The 16,611-nt window shown below is 35.8% G+C and overlaps 1 protein-coding gene across 2 annotated transcripts in view; it reads right to left on the bottom strand.

Moving 5' to 3' along the window:
• The window catches only part of LOC113678518 (copine-8), a 19,978-nt gene extending 3,367 nt beyond the window's left edge, over positions 1 to 16,611 (bottom strand). For both annotated transcript variants that reach the window (XM_089206176.1, XM_027195403.2), the window contains exons 1-23: positions 16,226 to 16,611; positions 16,029 to 16,069; positions 14,397 to 14,443; positions 13,839 to 13,942; positions 13,646 to 13,685; positions 12,246 to 12,322; positions 11,558 to 11,592; positions 11,365 to 11,393; positions 10,514 to 10,617; positions 9,721 to 9,825; positions 8,496 to 8,537; positions 8,152 to 8,221; positions 6,086 to 6,139; positions 5,878 to 5,939; positions 4,919 to 4,965; positions 4,303 to 4,408; positions 3,772 to 3,847; positions 3,149 to 3,236; positions 2,702 to 2,741; positions 2,290 to 2,328; positions 2,128 to 2,200; positions 1,274 to 1,331; positions 504 to 577 (exon numbers count right to left, since the gene is read on the bottom strand). In XM_089206176.1, coding sequence (XP_089062302.1) covers positions 504 to 577; positions 1,274 to 1,331; positions 2,128 to 2,200; positions 2,290 to 2,328; positions 2,702 to 2,741; positions 3,149 to 3,236; positions 3,772 to 3,847; positions 4,303 to 4,408; positions 4,919 to 4,965; positions 5,878 to 5,939; positions 6,086 to 6,139; positions 8,152 to 8,221; positions 8,496 to 8,537; positions 9,721 to 9,825; positions 10,514 to 10,617; positions 11,365 to 11,393; positions 11,558 to 11,592; positions 12,246 to 12,322; positions 13,646 to 13,685; positions 13,839 to 13,942; positions 14,397 to 14,443; positions 16,029 to 16,069; positions 16,226 to 16,335 — 1,521 coding nt within the window. In that variant the 5' untranslated portion in view covers positions 16,336 to 16,611. The remainder of the gene's footprint in view (positions 1 to 503; positions 578 to 1,273; positions 1,332 to 2,127; positions 2,201 to 2,289; positions 2,329 to 2,701; positions 2,742 to 3,148; positions 3,237 to 3,771; positions 3,848 to 4,302; positions 4,409 to 4,918; positions 4,966 to 5,877; positions 5,940 to 6,085; positions 6,140 to 8,151; positions 8,222 to 8,495; positions 8,538 to 9,720; positions 9,826 to 10,513; positions 10,618 to 11,364; positions 11,394 to 11,557; positions 11,593 to 12,245; positions 12,323 to 13,645; positions 13,686 to 13,838; positions 13,943 to 14,396; positions 14,444 to 16,028; positions 16,070 to 16,225) is intronic.

The raw sequence follows: 16,611 nt of genomic DNA, 5'->3' as shown, positions 1-16,611 counted from the left end.
ATTAATCAAAACTGCAGCAAAATTCTTGCATTGGATTGGTTATCACCAGCCCAATTTAAGCATTAGAAGAGGCCAGTGAATGCATCATGCTTGTAATTGGACAGTGAAATAGGACAGTTGACATGTCATGCCTATGTATGTAGACAGTAGCCTCATGCACATGTGCTGTTGTCACGCATTTTGCCAAGTTAACTGGTTTTTCTTAACGAAAATGTATAACCAATTTCTAATTTCTTTCTCAAACTTTGATGTAGTTTAGATTAACTGGTAATGGGACTTTGTGTTGCCCAATTCTGTCTGTTATCACACTTAACAATTGAGACTCCAGTTACGTCCATTTTTATTCATCAATTGTATGATTACAAACTTAATTGAACTCCTTTCAGTCCTATTACCACTATGAATAATATAGTAGGAAGTGTAGAGAATTGAAATTTAGATCTAGATCACAGGAGTGAGAGGTTTAACACTGTTCTTTGTCAGCATATATACGCTGTCCTTACCTGCACAATATCCCTCTCTGCAGTTCTCCCGCGTGATGAAAGACGGACTGTATCACCATCAAGCTCTTCCATGGCTGTAATGAGAAACAATGAAAGTGTAGGATATGATAAATTAATGGTATACTTTCACAATGAGTTTAAATTATCTAGTGGCCCATATATGGAGCAATTTCTCTCAAGAAAGAACACATATCCCACACAAACAATGCAGCTGTACCACAGGAACTTAACCTGGTCTTCACAATATGAAGTGACTTGGAGTGTTTCATGCTACAAAGGCAGCATAGTTAAGGGGAGACCACATTTGGTACTCAATCCTGAGGTCTTGGGTTTAAGTCCTACTCTGACCACTGGGCCCAGGTTGTTCCAAGGGTGATAACGCTATCCAACAGTTAAAAATTAGCCTGCAGTGCTGGCATCTTATTAGGGTGAACTAATGCTATAAGTGATCATTCATCTGGCTGACCATGTTTGTTTTGAAGTTGGAGTGGATGGCACCCCTCTCCTCATTTTTTGACTGTCAACCACCCCCTTGGAACAAATTTCTTTCTCTCCCCAGCCTTCTGCTGCCATTGAAATCAAAGATGACCATTATATGTTTCATTAAGAAAATGCAGAGCACTCAATCGCCAAAATTATGCCAGCCTTGCAGGCTAATTAAAAATCTCTACCCAGTGGATAGCACATCATGTTTCCTTCACACTTATAAGTATCAAATATCAAATCACCCATCAGTAGATATGCGCGTAAACTTGTAATTATGTACATACCATCAAATTCTGCTGCTCCAACACCCACAATAATAATAGAGATAGGAAGAGAAGCTGCCTGCAAGGGAAAATTTAATTTATAGCTTTAACTTGAGTCAAGTTCATCAGGCAGGGGTTGGTCACACTTGAACAATTTACCAGGATCATACCATAGCTGGTCAAGTGCAAACCAGATTTTTTCAACTTGAAAAAAAGAATGATTCAGATTTTTATCCCGGTTTGAAGAAACAGAAGTATTGCGTAAAAGATCTAATCTAAAATTCACAAATAAAGAATGCAAATGATCTCTAGCAACTTTCTCAAAGTTGGTATTAGTAGCAAAAAAATTGTGCTGGTATTTGACTGAGCCTGATACCTTTTTGGAACCCATTACAACTGGCTAATAATTGGGCATGTCCACTACATTTATCTTGTGCATCTATATAGAGAAAGTATCAAATCAACTGTGGTTTAGTGTGGTCTCTACTCTTAACTGCAATGATATTTGTCATCACAGCAGTCAAAATGTTGTGGACTCATGAGGTGCAGTGAGTGAGTCTGTAACAAATTTTGAGCACTGTGATGACAAATGTTATTATTGATAAGAGTACGGAGCACAGTAAACCACTTGATTTGTTTTTTATCCACAAAATTGACATCAAGTAAAATATTTCTTTCGGTGCATGATCAAGATCATATCAGGTTGACGTGAGCAGCATTGTCTGTACTCTTATCAAAAAATTGGCTTATTGCATTACAACACTGCCAAGAGCCATGAGGTAATATAAATAAAAATAACATGCACGACTGCAAGGCTAACAATGCAAGCTGGTGGCAGGATTGTCAAAATACAGTTTAATTTGAAACAAACTTACATTTACAATGGCTTCTTTTGTCTGAGCCATGTCTGAAATAATTCCATCTGTCAACATCAGTAGCACAAAATATCTAGAAAGAGAATTAGATTTGTAAGCATGGGAATGAGATGTTTGAGCACAGCCTTTTTGAGGTTACAGGAATTTTTTATAAGTTCTTACTCATTCCCAGGACTCTCCCTTTGTGCTGCACTTGCTATTCTAGAAAAAATAGAAAACTAACATCAATTTAGTGTCTGCTAAATGTGAGAAATAATCAGAATTTAAGTAGTGCTTGCTTTATTCTGTGGTTAGTCTGTAATATAGAGAGAAAAATGACAATAAACCTGGTCATCCGCTTCATGGCTTTTATTAGGTAAATAGTACTTTTTGTGCACAATAATTGGTTGGTTAGGAGTGATTAGCAAGTGCTATTCACCTCCACGCAGCCAAAGAGACAAAATATTGTGTCAGCAATTAGATTTCCAACCATTTTTGACATATTGACAGAAATAAATTAACACGTAAATGTTAACTATTACAATTTGGACAAAGATGAGGAAGTGTTTGAGGAAAAAAATTATTTCCAACTAACCTAGTGATTTGATTTATTATTGGTGCAAAGTTGGTAGGACCTAAAATGTAAAACACAAGGATATCATTACACTGTAAATCACTGAGTGTAAGATCAAGAGCAACAAGGTTAATAAAGACAAGAACAGATAACTTGTCTGTTTAGAATAGCTTGTTTTTCAAGTACATTTTTTCAACAAGAAAGTGCTGAGAGCTGCAACAGAATCTCAAGGAAGCACTGTAAGATCTAGAGCAACCAGTTTAATGATGACAAGAACAGAGGACCTATAAATTTTGAAGGCTCGTTTTGCAAGTACTGATAGATAAATAGATAGATAGTAGATTAAGGTTCTCCAAAAAAATTATGCTTTTCACTAGATGAGGTGGTTTCTTCAGAAAGTTATCAAATAGGAAGGGCAAAGAAAGATTAAAAAAAAAACATCTGCAATACACTTCTACAGGAGGTTACCATAGAGTTGCACTTGCTGTATACTGTGGTAGTAGGAAGCTAAAACTCCATCTATCCCTTCACACATTGGATTTTGGGGATTACCATTCTAGAAAGAAATAATTATGCCAGTAATAAATGGTGTTTTTTCTTTCAAAACAGTAATAATGAGGCATTGATTAATAGAACTCTTAGTCAAATTTAAAACAAATTTTCTTATCTCTACACCCTTACATCAGTACACACATTCTCTGCACTGTTCTTTGTACATTACCTAAAGTGCTGACAAGGAGAATTTGTTTTACAATCAAGAGCTTCCTTAGTTGGTGATTGTTTCATCTATTCTGATGACCTTCATATGTGATTCAGGGGTGATATTGTCACCCTTAGGGGTTAAAGGGTTCACCTGAGAGCAGGCCCTCATTCTAAGCCATGCAGGATGCACAATTTCCCATTGGAAGGAATATTTAAGATGAGTCAGGGAGAGGTTTTCTGGGGATCTGGCACTAACAATTATCATTGCTAGACCATAGCAAACTTATCAACAGCTTGTGTTACTTAAGACCTCACACTTTTGCATGGGTAAAGAAATGCTCATGCCCAAGCACTAAAACAAGGATGGTGTGGTCGCTGGCAGCACTCACCAGAGGAAACTCATGGGAAACTTGCCAGGTTGGAGGAAGGCGAGCTCCAAAACCAAAGGCAGGAAAGAGTTTATCTCTGGAGAAGAAATCAAGGCAAGTCAACTTAAAATCACCATCATCTCTAATATATAGATTTAGCCAAGCCTAAAGGCGGAGCTTGCATTTTTTTTTTCATGCAAGTCTTCACACATGCACAACGCCTTGCCCTGGCCAAGACTAGAACCCAGGTCATCCAACTTGGAGCCCAGTGCATTGACCACTGGACTACTGGACGAAGCTGTGGCCTTGGTGTGCCTGCGGTACAGTTGACCACACATGTTAAAAGTAGCACCTTGTGCGGTTGTACAGTCGTATGGTCATACGGTCGTACAGTTGTACATCCAATTGTATTGCTTGATGGGTTACTACTATTTTGTATAATTATGGGGCTACACTCTGTGTGCTCCACTATTATTGCACAGTAAAAAAAATTCTCCAAGTAAAAAGACAAAAAAAAGTTGCTTTGTCTGACTTCAGACAAACAACACTTACGTGTCATAGTCCTGGCAGATTCTACCAACAGCAGTCAGTGCCTTGACATACTGATTTTGTTCATAGGGGTTAATGTAGTGCAGGGAGTTGGCATTCCGTGGATCACCTTGAATCAAATAAATGAGTCGTTTTTCATTTTGAATTAAAGTCGGCATATTGAAATCAAAGGCAATTATGAACTTGCAATCAAAATTGCATTCAATACAAGGTTAACCACAACCACAATTCTAACAACTATACCAAATGAAGTTGTTTATCAACAGTCATTAATCTTTGAGAAAGTTAGCCAAATGCAAGCAAGTACTGACATTGTGTTGTATAACACTAGAGCTACCGTGTGTGCTAACTATTGCCATTGCAATTGCTATAGTGAGCAATCCTTAATCCATTAACTCCCAGAAGTGATTGACATGTAACTTCTCCCTATAATATCCATAAACAGGTAAAGAGAATACTCTGACTTATCTGATAGAAGCTATCTTGATTTAACACCAAATTCTTGTAGATAACTTACAAGGAAATGTGTAGCAGCCAGAGGGGAGAATCAACAACCAGATCTTAAGAGTTACAGGGTCAAGTACTCATGATGATCACAGTATTACAATGGCTACCTTACCATTTGATGCAGTGAAGTCAATGGCTACAGTGAAACTTATCTGAGTTCTGCAAAGCAACAAGATCAGTGTCTGAAACAGCCTAGCTTACAACTTTTGAAAGAAAGACAGTTTCCCAAAGACAAGAATCACTGTCAACTGCAATTTTTCAAGCCATTTTTAGAACAGTTTCACTGTAAGTTCTGGACCATCTGCTATAGATGGTAAATTGCAAGCTCTGCACAAATTGTCAACCGCACTTGCAGCCTAGATGCTAAAACGATATCAGGTATGCATCTCATAACTACATCAGGGTACAGCATATTAAGTAATAATAGGTTCTGTGCCAACTATAAAACTGAAATCTAGTTTATACTAGTCTGAGTGAAGCATGCATTAAATTATAATACTAATGGAAAGTTCTCCATTATATATTCAAATCATGGATCATGTTCGATGTCTAACTAATGACATGCAACTCACTGCCCAAATTATTTCATTATATACTTAGTAAACCCACATCCAAGTTTACAGTAGGTAGTTATTCTAAGGACCAATACTTAATTTGTTGGACCATTACAGAGCAGATATATAGGATACAGCCCTTAACCTTGGAGAACTATTCAAAACAGAAAAGTTAGGACCACATGATGAATAGCAATGAGCAGATAATGAGATTCCATCTCTCATTTAGAACTTGTGCTATGATTTGTCAATTTAGCCTGCCATATTCCGCTGTACGACCTGCTAAAAAGTTAAAAGTTTACATATTTGAATTGAAATATTCCTGCTCTATTAGAGTCCAGAGATATAATAAACATCTTGTTATGACCTTGTTTTCTCAGTATTTTTTGTAATTTACAGAACCTCTTCAGCCTGCACACTCTGCTTCCTGCTTAGTCCATAAATCAGAGCAGAAAAAACCTTGGTCTTTAATTTACAGTATGGATCTTGAACTTGATGAGTAAGAGGTGTGTCTTACCCTCCTCTGATGTAATCTAAGAATGAAGGTTGCTGCTCTAGTTTGCACTGCATAAGGGAAATCTGGTTGAAAAAAAATGCAACAAGAGTATTACCCAGAAAAAAAGAATAAAAAATCAGCCTCAAATTAATTAGCTATTCAACACATGTAGCAAAATTTTACACTTATTAAGCTTAGTTCTCATTTATTTTCAGTTTACTACACTAACCGTGCCAGAGTTCTTGTAACCTTTTTTTTTTGCTTGTTTCTTTGGATTCATGCACTGGAAAAGACATTGGGTAAAGATATTAAAAAACCTATCTAAATACAAGAATGATTTGTAATGTATAGTTTTAAGAGCATATCCCAGTTTCTGCAATGTGGAACAACAAAAAGATTCCTTCTTCTACTGGGAAAGATATCAGTCCATTGTGGGATTACCCCTAAATATAATTCCACTATTACACTGCTATAACCCACAGCCACATCTCAAACCCAGACTTCTTGACCCAGAGTCCACCACACTTTCCATGAGGCCACCACCTCTCTCACATAGTAACAATAATTATTCTAAAGTTTCTTTTTTACTGTTTATTAATCACCATTGCAGTTGAAAAAAAACTGAATTACAAGGATAAAACGCAAGCTTCAAAAGCCCACACTATCCAAAAATGTTATACACACATACCACTAACTACTTTTAGCATTTACACAATGTATGCCTAATCAAAGGTAATAGATAGTCAGGAAGTGGCATGCATGGCCAAATGGTTAGGGTGCTGGACTTGTAATCTGGTGCTTCCAGGTTCAAGTCCTCCACCCTGCCATTCACTTGATTTGTTCTCATCACCCCAAGTTTAACTTCTCGGCTGTGCTGTGCAAATAGCCAACTAGTCTGCCTCCTGCCAATTGGGAATTTCAAGCACTTTATGTTTATTTCAGTCATTGCAAAGTACTGTTGAATAGTTATAGACTGAAATAGTGCTATATAAGTAAAGCACTATTATTATTATTATTTGTAGGGCACATATTCCTGTTGTTACATGCCTAGGTGTTACTGGTTGTCTTTTCCTGAGATTGTTAGTGGTCATGAGTGTGACCTCTGCTACTTGGTAGCAAAAAGTGATTTGGGTGACTAATATTGTGTAACTTTTGTCCGTATTTCAGGCATAACGGTAACCAGTCAACTCGCCGACGGACCAACTCGCCGACGCCAACTCGCCGACGTATAAAATCGAGTAGAGACGTCGGCAAGTTGGTTGTCAATCCAATACAACTTATTAGAAGTTAAACATACAAAAAAGTAAACGATAATTAGTAAAAAAACACTGGTGAACATTGGTGAACATCTAACAGAAGCTTAAACATTGGTGAACCTTGGTGAACATCACCAATGACTATAACAGCTTAAGACGCGAACGAGTTATTGCGCGACAACAACACCGTAAAGACTCATTACGTCAATCGCTCATATTTTTTAAGAAAACTTGGCTTTCTAGATAAGATCTTTAGTAAAAAGCAATTCTTTTTATTAGCACCAAAGTTTATAAGGATCTCAAGGCGAATAAAGTAAAGTAAACATCGCCAATGACTACATCCGCTTCAGACGCGAACGAGTTATTGTGTGAATGAACACCGTAAAGACTCATCATGTTAATCGCTCAGATTTTTTTTAACGAAAACTTGGCTTTCTAGACAAGATCTTTAGTAAAAAGCAATTCTTTTTATTTGCAACAAAGTTTATAAGGATCTGAAGGCGAATAAAGCGACGTTAACGTCGCCAATGAACAAAATTGGCTGTAGACGCCAATGAGTTGTGTGAGTCATTGGTGATGTTTACTTCGCTTTATTCGCCTTGAGATCCTTATACACTTTGTTGCAAATAAAAAGAAATGCTTTTTACTAAAGATCTCGTCTAGAAAGCCAAGTTTTCGTTAAAAAATATGAGCGATTGACATGATGAGTCTTTACGGTGTTGTTGTCGCACAATAACTTGTTCGCGTCTTAAGCTGTTATAGTCATTGGTGATGTTCACCAATGTTTAAGCTTCTGTCAGATGTTCACCAGTTTTTTTTTACTAAATATCGTTTACTTTTCTGTATGTTTAACTTCTAATAAGTTGTATTGGATTGACAACCAACTCGCCGACGTCTCTACTCGATTTTATACGTCGGCGAGTTGGCGTCGGCGAGTTGGTCCGTCGGCGAGTTGACCGTAATTCGGCATAACGGACTCCTCATCATCATTACAAGGCTTGTCATTCTCAGTACTATTCCTGCATTAAATCTTGCTCACCTCAAAACTTAATCCTGGAGTTCTATTAAGTTCATTGATAGTTGTGGAAAATATTCCAATCAGATCATGTCTAAAACAAGAGAATCCCTCATCAAGAAGATTTCCAGACACTTATAATAAATTTTTTTTCACCAACTGCACTCAGTAAATTTAGTATATTAATTAATAAATGGTGAGTGAAAATTTTTAGAGGTTGTTGCTCACAGGAAAAATCTGCAAAAGCAGCCCTGTGCAGGTAAAGAAATAGTAAGTGTTGATGAACATAATTGTCACCTGTTTGAACAAACAAGTTGCCTGTTAAGAGATGAAAAATATCTACAGGTCTAGAGTTGTTTAAATCTTACCCGCCATCCCTGTCCCAGTCATAACATTCAACTCTTATGGACCTGAGAAGCAAAATACCAAAAAACCAGATGTTCAATAAATTCTTTCACTCCTGGGAGTGACCAAAGGGAAATCTCTCCTTACAATATCAATGGTGAGGAGAAGAAAGGAAAGCATATATCTGGGGATATTTGTTGAATTCACACCAAATTTAATTTACAGAGCCAAAATTATACAAAATATATATATATATATATATATATATATATTTTTTTTTTTTTTTTTCAGGCTTCTTCTTTCCAATTGCTTAAATTGGAAAATTTACTGCGATGATCACATTTCCACTTTCATCTACAACCGCAGTACAAATATGAATTATTTCATATAAACTCCACATCATTTCACTGCACAGGAAGATATGAACTCAATAAATTGACCTCGCTCCCAATGTGTGGCTTCATAGCTCAGTTGGTAGAGCATCGCACCGGTATCGCGGAGGTCACGGATTCGAATCCCGTTGAAGCCCTGATCTTTTTTTTTTTTTTTTTCAGGCTTCTTCTTTCCAATTGCTTAAATTGGAAAATTTACTGCGATGATCACATTTCCACTTTCAAAATATATTAAGTATGTTATGAGGAATTGATATTTTGTTCTTGGGAGTGAAAGTGTTCGATATTGAAGAAATGTACTTAATGGTTTCCGTGTTTACATAGCCTGATGTAAACTCGCAGGAGGTTGGGAGAACACGAGATAAGTGTAGGAAACTACGACGCGAAGCGGAGTGGTTTCTAGCTTATCAAGTGTTCTCCCAATCTCCCAAGTGTTTACATCAGGCTATGAAAACATGGAAACCATTTTACATTTCTTTTATAAAATAACTAATGAAAGAGGAACGAAAACCGTGTTTACATACGCTCATGTAAAATGGTTTTATGGCCAATCAGAGCGCGTGTACTATTTGAATTATTTTATAAATAACAATGTTTTAAGACCTAACATGCTGAAATAAATCAATTTGTTTTAAGCTACTACATCACGAATCTATCATTCTTAGAAGCCGCATTACTAAAATTGCATCATTCAATACTAGTAATATTTGTTTGAAGGGGAAAAAGTTGATACTGATCTCCAATGTAACTAATTAATACTATTGAAATATAGGCCCAGAGAAGCAGGTCCATATAATCAATAAATCTGGATAATCAAGGTTTGACTGTATAAATAGTCAGATAACATTATATTTACCGATCATAATCTCCATTGCAAAGTGCTCTGGCATGGATAGTAAATGGCTTCCAAGTTGGATTCAGCGTATTCTTAATAACCTCTGTCCTATGAACTGCTGTGTAGCTGGAAATAACACAAAAAGTACTAAATATGATACTGATAATAATAATGATGATGATGATAATAATAATTTAGCAGTTCACGATCCATGAGGTGACTCTTTCTGTCCACTGTTTCCAGGTCAAATTGGAATTTAAAATGTTGGTTTTTGTGGAGGAAGAAAAACCAGAGGACCCACAGAAAAACCCTTGGAGCAAGGACAAGAACCAAAAAGAAACTCAATCCACATTTGACGCCAGGTCCTAGAATTGAACCCAGGCCACAGTGATGGAAGGTGAGTGCTCTCACCACTACACCATCCCCCCTCCCCCAAATGAGTCATTTCTCAAAATAAAACACTCAAGTTCTAATAGCTAAACGTCATTTTTTCCTACTTAGTACACACCCCTTAATAGCATTTGAAGTTACCATGAGATATCTATTTTGTAACACATGGGAGTGCCAGCTAACATTTTTGTCAACATTTTCAAATGTTCAACAAAAAAAAGGTAAATTCTTCCAACAGATACAGATTTTTTATGTCTGCCATTCCTGAAAGTTTGTCATTACATCAAAACAACCCCTCTCCTGTAACTATTTCTCAATTCTAAATACACGCCTGTTTGACAATGTATTTTAATACATTGTCAATATTAAAATATTTTAAGAAGACTTTAAGTACTGATCATTGTGTGAAAAGTGTTAAACTAACCTGTTGTCTTCATTACATCTGTAAAATACCAAGAAAGGATCCGACTTTCCAAAGAAGTCTTTCTTGTCAAGCTTGTGTCCTTTAAACTGAAGTGTTACCACATCCTATAAATATGCCAGGTAAGAATTAATGATTTTGCAGTGAAAGTTTTCATTCATAACTTTTCAGTCCATGACTGTCAATAATTGTAACCATCTCTTAACGGCTTCCGGGGGCTCATCAGACAGGGGAGGTTAATTAGGATGATAGGATCAAGAATAGGAGTGTATTGAAGACAAATTGTAATAGAAACTTGAGGCTCCAATAGAGCTGGTCGAGGCTTAACAAGAGTTGGGGGCTCATTAGAAAGGGGAAACCTGGTTGAGAAGGGGCTTATCAGAGAGGAGAGCTCTTTAGAGAGGAAGGCTTATTAGAAAGGGGGGCATATAAAGTAGGCACTTATTAGAGAGGGGAGCTCTTTGGAGAGGAGGGCTTATTAGAGAGGGGTACTTTTCAGAAAGGGGGCTTTATTAGAATAGGGACTTATTAGAGAGTGGTCTTATTAGAGTGGGGGGCTTATTGGAAAGGGGGTTTATTAGAATAGGGACTTATTACAGAGGGGAGCTCTTTGCAGAGGGGTGCTTATTAGAAAGGGGACTTTGTTAGAATAGGGACTTATTACAGAGTGGAGCTCTTTAGAGAGAGGGGCTTATTAGAAAGGGGGTTTATTAGGTTAGGGGCTTATCAGAGAATGGAGCTCTTTGGAGAGGAGGACTCAGTAGAGAGGGGACCTATCAGAGAAGGGGGCCTATTGGAGAGGGTATTGAAGGATGCAAACATTTATCTTTTATCCACTCTACAAAATTACTAACCTTGCAGTCACTCAGTTCCTCTGCACTTACTATAAGAGGAAGAAAATAGCAATACATTTTGGATAAAGAGGCATGAAATTTCTTGTTCTAAGTACTACAGCTTTGATTACTAAGTTTTAAATTGATCAAGTATTTCATTTTGTAACCTTAGGCTGATATGTTGTTATTTTGTACATAAATTTTATTTACATACCAATAATTGTTCCAGGTTTTTTCACTTTTGGATTTCTGGAAAAAAAATAAATGTGAACGTACTCAGAATAATAACTAACAATGAAAAACTGAGAAACCTTAAAAGTAAAAGTATTATGTAAAATAGCTCATTTGATATAAGTAAGTGAAATTTTTGGTGTAGTGTATGGTGTCATTCCATGTCCAAAATATGAGTGAGACATGACAAAAACTCAACAGAAATTTATTTACTGACAATATATCTAAACTCAGATGTGTAACCCAAAGATCCCCTACTACACACAAATTACATGAATACAAGACTGATAAGCGTGACAGCATGACTTCTTATGTCACACAATACATTTGATAATAATTTAGGCCACATAAGGTCATTGCCATCTATAATTCAACACCTTTTGTCGCTTGTTCACAATCTGCATTTATTTTGAGATAAATTAGCCACATTGATAACCATGCTGAGTAAGAAAATTTACACATATTCAAGATAAGAAATGATCTTTGCAGTTGAGTTACAATTTAAGCAACTGCAGAAAAGAAACTTGACCTCGAGTCTGAATATTTTACTGCTTGTTTTCTGCAATTTCTTTCCTAGCAGCTTACCTGAAAGTATCATTATTATTAATATCTATACTTGAATATTAGTCACAGATTAAAATATTATTTATTTCATTTCACTGAGATCTTACACTAATTGTTTTTGAAGCCTTCCACCGAATTCTCCCACAATAGATCCAAGTGTACACTCAGCTGCTCCAATGAAATCCTTAAAATATAGAAGTGAATATAATTACACCATGAGATTCTTCATATCAGGGCTTCACCCTTTCACTCCCAAGATCATATTAGTAATTCTCCTTACTGTCTGCCATACAGTTCTTGTGATGTTAGTTTGGAGAATTTGGTATTGGATCAACTAATAATCCCTCAATTGATATTTCTCTCTATTCTTGTCACTTGTCTGCTTGATATTGTATTGATATTGTTTTGATATTGTACTGATATTGTTTTGATATTGTATTGATATTGTATTGATATTGTATTGATATTGTATTGCTATTGTATTGATATTGTATTGATATTGTTTATTTAAAATCCAAACAATAGTATTGGTAACTGGCCATTTTTAATTAATTTTGGAAAACAGAAACATGTTTCAGTGCTTCTCTAAAACAATATTTTTTATATTGTTCTCAATTTCACAATTTGCATGTTATATTTACTACTGCAATACATAAAGTTAATAAAGATCTTAATTAAGTCAGATATGCTTTCCCGACATCAGAACTGTTACATTCAAAAGCATTTGTGTCTGGTTCACTCAAAATCTCCAGCTGTGATCATAGCTATAATCGCTATGTGCTTTTTTAATATATCATTCAAATAAATGCTACATGATGATGCTGCAGTTATTCAAGGGGGGGTGTTCATTAATATTTCTGCAACATCAAAAACAGCTGTAACAAAAACTGACTATTTTCGTACTTGACTCAACACCATCCAACATGTTGCAACAAATTACCATAAGGTGGCCAAATGTATGCAACATGTTGTGCACAATAGTGTTGCAAGATGTTGCATTGAATTGTTGAGTGTATTTCGCTGGGACTTAAGAGGGCCAAATGCACTTTTAACCCTTTAACTCCCAGGAGTGACCAAGACAGAATTTCTCCTTACAATATCATTACAGTATTAACCAGACAAATGATGAGAATTAAGAAATATATCAATCTGGGGATAATTAGTTGATCCAATTCTAAATTCTCTGACCTAACATTATCAGAATTGTATGGTTGACAGTAAGGAGAATTACAAATTTGATCTGGTAGCTAAAGGGTTAAAACTATTAACCCTTTAACCCCTAAGAATAACTCGCATCTAATTTCTCCCTACAATATAACCCCTAAGTCACACATGAAAGTCATGAGAATAAAGGAAATGATCACCAACTAAAGAAACTCTTGATTGTTAAACAAATTCTCCTTGTCAGTACCATAGGAAATGTATAGAGAACAGTATGGAGAGTATGCATACTGATATTAGGTTATAAAGGGTTAATAACATAGAGGGATAAGTGCCTGATACTCACATGGTCTGATAACTTGGCAGAATTTTTATCCAGATCATACCTATAAAAACGAGACATTTTAACAATTTACTAAGCTGTAAAATCGACTTCTTTCAATATGTTTTAAAAATTTAGAGGAAATGAAGATTGTAGATAAAGAGTCTATACAGATATAAAAGTTTCTTCCAATTAGTAAGTACATTCTTCAACTTACACTTCAAACCGTAACTTCTGCATTTCCTCAAAGAAATAGTGGATGGTAAATGTCTTGACAAAGTCTGGATTAAGTGTATTCATTATGTGCTCTGTTCTCCCAAACTGAAAGATAAGAAACAACTTATGTTAGAAAAAACAGTAAACAGCTGTCATATATAATATGATTTACATGTACCCTCCACTTCAAATTTCAATAGATTTTGATAATTTATCCAGCAAATAATCAGTTGCTAACATTGTAATTAATTCACTCTTATATATAATGCCTCTTTGCAATGAGGAATGTAAAAAAAGTACAAGGTGATCTGTCACTGAGGTCTGAGGAAATGCTAGAAGTTAGTCCACTATGGCAAGTGTCCAGTCCAGGGAGAGTTCCAAAATAAATAATCTCTTTATGAATGTTAAGGAAACCAGATCATGCTCCAATGGCATAGGCCACAAAGCTTAGGTGCAGTCTTATCATTAAATCTAATGCAACTTATTATGTAACAAAAGCTAACTCCTGAAAATTGACATTTGATGAACCCTTCAAAAGATTTAAATGACACCTCTTTACCTCTCTCCATTCTTTACTTCCCATTCCTTGAGTATACATCACAACCACTGTGAGAAAGACATGATGTAAAGTATTTAAAAAATTGGCATTTCACAATTATAATTTCCCAGCAGAAAAGACAATATCATTTCAATCTGTTTGTGCACCAAAGCCATGGAATGGCCTACCATTACATCTAAAATATAGCACTTATTTAAGCAATTTTAAATAAAAAAGTAATGTGATGATCTGAAGTTGAAGTGAGGTAACCATTTATTTCAACATTATCGATGATGAATTGTTTTTAATATTATTAATCATAAAGTTGCCTCTGTTTCCTCAGATTTCTAATTATGAGGTCTTGAGATGTGTCGCTTGGAACTCCAAAACCCATTGCCAGTCAATGTTAAAGAATCCTCTTTCCATTTCCTATTTTCCGTTTTGTTTTCATCTTTCCTTTTTTCTAAGGAGGGGGGGGGGCAGCAAAGCCAGGTGACAAAAATCTAATTTTAGTGACCATGTAATGATCTAAGGTCTACAAATGGTACCTATGAATATTTGAGCTTAGAGCCCTGAAAATCCCTTTATTTTGCAATCATATTAAAAAAATATAACCTACATTCTATAAGTTGTTGTTACTATAGCTTTATTTAAAATCATGAAAATACACATTAAAACCAAAAACACTGAAATATAATGTAGCCATTTAAGGAAGAGATTTCAGCTATTAAAATTTCATCTCCACAGCAAGCTGGTGGTTTAACCATATTTTTGTCAGAGATTAACATTGCATTGCTTCAGTTTCCTATTAAAATTCAGCTGTGGTTCAACATAAAAGCAAACAATTGTTTATGTTATTCATCTGCATAGTATTTTAATTTTTAGTTATGAAGAAAATTTGTTGGAAAATCATATTAAACCATGGCATTCAAAAAGTTCAATTTATATAGTTTACATAATTTTTGACGTGAACATTTCCTCAATCAGCCCTTATCGCGTATACAGCGATGTTTGCATTTAAAAATGAATCAAACGACTCTAAGGTGAATTTTCCTTTCTTTTTGGTGGATTACAACTGGAACTCAGGAGAACGTAGATCAGACTAAATAATTGCACAATCGTTGTATATGTTGTGGTTCAGTTTTATCCTTGGTTCAAATTTTGCTTTCTTTTGTTTTTTGGGTATTGTAATGTATGATAATGAGTTTGAAACAAAGGAAAATCAAATTTGAACCAAGGATAAAATTGAACCACAACATATACATTCAATAGCACAGGGAACAGCTTTTTCATAAGTATGAAAATCGCAAATATATGAGAGATATTTTATATTTAATCTTAAAGTTATGTGGATCCTTGAGACTTCAAGAGAACACATTCAAACCTAATTAATCGATCTAAATCGTATTTTTGTTGTCGTTGGAGGATTAAAGCACCTGGGACACGAGAAAATCTACTCCAATCTAGTACAGATTTAAACGTGTTTTTGACCTGAAATTCTGTTCAACGACATATGAGGGCAGTTTTACATGAATTCAATTTTTGTGGAATTGCAACAGAACGGATTGTTGTAAATATCAGAAAATGAATTCCAGGCACGTGATAATCATTCTACGATCATGAACTATTTCTTCACAAATACAACAAACTTACTTGGGTCCGACTTTGAAAAAACGTCCATATCAGCGAGATTCCTGAATAGAACAAAATAAAAACAATAAAAACTCGAAAAATTTCCAGGTGTTGTGAAAAAGGTTGACTTCGAATGCTCGTGCAGCAGAGCATGCAAGCTAACAATTCATGTTGTTTGGTGTCCGGTAAAAAGTTACTGAGCTTCTGTGAAGTTTTACCTGCAAGAAATATGTAGTTCAACTTGTGTTGCTGGCACAGAACTTCTGAATGAGCCAGCCTCTTCGGGAGAGACAACATCGTGGTATGCTGGAGGTGCTGAGGCCGCCATCTTAGTTATTTAAAGGCGCGGTTACTGAAAAGCCTCTCGAACTAGACGCGGGAAAAGACGATCTGAAGAGTGCGATATTCTAAAAACACAATTTACCCCTCTCCTACAAATTCTTGAGAGGCACTGTTTTGAAAAAGTATTATTTGACTTGAGATTTGCTTATAGAGCTCTTGTTCAGGGAACTTTCGATCTCCCTTCGCGTGACCAGGTTACGTGACAAGACGCAAGGCACATATGTAGTTGTTTCAGTTTCGCACATCATCTAGCGGACAAACT

Source organism: Pocillopora damicornis, chromosome 5, assembly GCF_964200805.1.
Source record: "Pocillopora damicornis chromosome 5, jaPocDami1.2, whole genome shotgun sequence".
Lineage (NCBI taxonomy): Eukaryota > Metazoa > Cnidaria > Anthozoa > Scleractinia > Pocilloporidae > Pocillopora > Pocillopora damicornis.
This window is presented reverse-complemented; position numbering and strand designations above follow the sequence as displayed.